The sequence below is a fragment of the Trypanosoma conorhini genome, assembly GCF_003719485.1.
Source record: "Trypanosoma conorhini strain 025E chromosome Unknown Tco_14.4_contig_01404, whole genome shotgun sequence".
In the NCBI taxonomy this organism is placed as follows: domain Eukaryota; phylum Euglenozoa; class Kinetoplastea; order Trypanosomatida; family Trypanosomatidae; genus Trypanosoma; species Trypanosoma conorhini.
The window spans coordinates 1-2,493 of record NW_021705509.1 but is presented as its reverse complement, the minus strand read 5'-3'; the positions used below and the strand labels follow the sequence as shown (position 1 = coordinate 2,493).

The 2,493-nt window shown below is 51.7% G+C and overlaps 1 protein-coding gene across 1 annotated transcript; it reads left to right on the top strand.

The window, feature by feature from the left end:
* Positions 1-730: 730 nt before the first annotated feature.
* Tco025E_09999 (putative mitochondrial processing peptidase alpha subunit) lies at positions 731-2,296 on the top strand (the record flags this gene model as incomplete). The annotated part of the gene is made up of 1 exon (XM_029376793.1): positions 731-2,296. The coding sequence occupies one exon, from the start codon at positions 731-733 to the stop codon at positions 2,294-2,296; it is 1,566 nt and encodes a 521-aa protein (XP_029223078.1).
* Between the last annotated feature and the right edge of the window lie 197 nt (positions 2,297-2,493).

Below are 2,493 nucleotides of genomic sequence, written 5' to 3'. Positions count from 1 at the left end.
CGTGTTAGTTTTATTCTGTGTGTGTGGTGGGGGGGGGGGGGAGTTGCGGATATCTCTGCCAGCATGTTTGGTAGTTTTGAGGCGTAAGTTGGAAGGAGATGTAACTTAGCTTTTTATGTCGCAAGAAACGCGGTGGCAGACATTTTACAGACAGGTAAGGCACCCCTTTTTTGTTGTTGTTCCTCTATCTATCTATCTGTGTCGGTAAAAGTGTTGGGAGTTTGTGGTTGTGCTTCAATTTCCTATTACTTTTCACTCCACGAATTACACGCGTACGGTTGTCGTGGTGGGAAGAGAGGGTGAGTGAGTGAGGAGGCTGGAAGAGAGGCCTGCTTGGTCCGGGATCTCTTTTGCTCTCTGTGTGTGGTGCTGCCGCGTGTCTCCCCGCATTCCTTGTGAGGACCTCGAACTGCTTCTGGTAGCGTCCAGCTTAACTGAACACATGCGGGAAGGAGGCTTGTCAATGCACCACCGTCCTTGTGCATTCTGCTTTTCTTCCCTCGTAACGGATATGCCGCTCCCTTCTATGCCTCCCTTGCCCCATTTCTCTAATGCAAATGTGTGTATGGCACTCTCGCTTTGTCATGGTAACAGTCTTCGATGCCGCGTGTTTGCTCTTTGCTCATATACACAACTGCATCTTTCTCGTGCCGTTTTTTTTTTGCAGAACTTATTGAATTAAGGAACTCGTAGCTCCCTGTGTCGTCTTCAGTAGTAGGTAGCAGCAAGAATGTATCGCCGCGTCAATGCTCACGCAACTGCAGCAGTGGCGGCTGCGGCCAGTGCCGCCGCCGTGCAAGTGCGGGCAATCTCGGAGTATAAGTTCGGACAGGCGCCTCTGACAACGCCTTGGAGCGGTCCCTCGCGTCTGTCCTCTCCGACAGAGTCGAAGTCCGTGTCTGATCAAAAGGTGAAGGTTTCTCAGCTGCACAACGGTGCTCGCGTTATTACGCAGCAACGCGATGGAGCGATGGTGTCTGTTGGCGCCTACATTCTTGCGGGGCCCGCGTACGACCCGGTGGGCTGCCCGGGTGTGCACGGCCTGCTGCACCTTGCCCTGACGACGAGCAACTACAACAACTCGCTTTTTCAACTCGACCGCGAGATTCGGAGCACGGGGACCGCCTTCTCCCACTTTGAGAAGGACAAGCACTTTATTTGTCTCCGCCTCGACGCACGCGCTGATATGTGGCGGAGTCAAAAGACTGGCAAAAAAGACGACAAGAACCAGTTTACGCTAAATCTTGTGCAGGACACAATTTTCACCGCCATTGCCGCTCCGCGATTTCATGAGACAGACATTGAACGCTTTCGTGACACGGTGGATAACAATCTTAAGGAAATGAAGTGGCAAGCGCCCGAGGAGTACGCCATCCAGAGGCTTGAGACGGTCGCATTTCATAAGGAGCCACTCGGTAATCCACGGCACGTGCCGGAAAACAACAATGGCAATATCACTAATAAGGTTCTCTTGGAGCAGTACGCCCAGTACGTGACACCTGATCGAGTCATCATTGCTGGGGTGAATGTTAACCATGATGAGCTCATCACTGAGTACGAAAACACGCCGTACACGCACTCCATCAACGCTCCACACCATGCCGCGTTTGCAAATCAGAACCGCGCGACTTCCTTCGACGTCAACAAAGAGAATAACCAGTACACTGGTGGCGAGGCACATGAGCATGAAAATCGCGCCAAGGAGATGGGGACCAAGCCAGATATGGATAATGAAACAATTGTTGCTGTTGGTTATCTCTCATTTGGTCGGGGAATGACCTCAATCAAGCGCTATGCCGCGTCCCTCGTGTATCAGCAGTTGTACAATATTCTTATCCAAGATTGTTTTCGTGGCGCATTTGGTGGATCCAGCAATGGAGTGCGCTCCTTCTACCTTCCATACCAGAGCGCGGGCCTTATTGGTTTTACGGCGAGGTCTGAGCCGGAGAATATTGTGAAGATGGTGACGGCGGCAATGCGGGATATGCAAGCGCTGAAGTTGGACGACGCAGCGGCAGTGGAGAGGGCGAAGCATCGCGCTGCTATAGAGGCTATGGACCGAAACTGGAACACGGTTCGTGATCTGTGCGACTACATGGGTACCAGTCTGCCTCTTACTTCGATGGCGCAGAACTCCACGCAGTATATGAAGCCAGAGGAAGTGCTTGATGCCATTCGTGCTGTTACCCCTGCAGAGCTGAAGCAAGTGAAGGAAGCTGCCATGGGTTCGAAGCCGTCTTTGTTCGGGCATGGTGAGATGCTGGCGTTCCCATCCCTGCGTCAGATGGGATTTTGATTCTCTGACAGTATAGCATGGGCGTAGCAGCTAATTAGGAATGAATAGCAAGGGTAGGTGTGTGTCAGTCTGTGGAAAGAAGGGGGAAAAAAGGGAACATGGTATATGTGTATGTATATATATAACGTGTGTCCTTGTCTGCGGGAAGCGATAAGGAGGGAATTCTGGAAATGTTGCGGGCCAGAAGTGTATTGTCT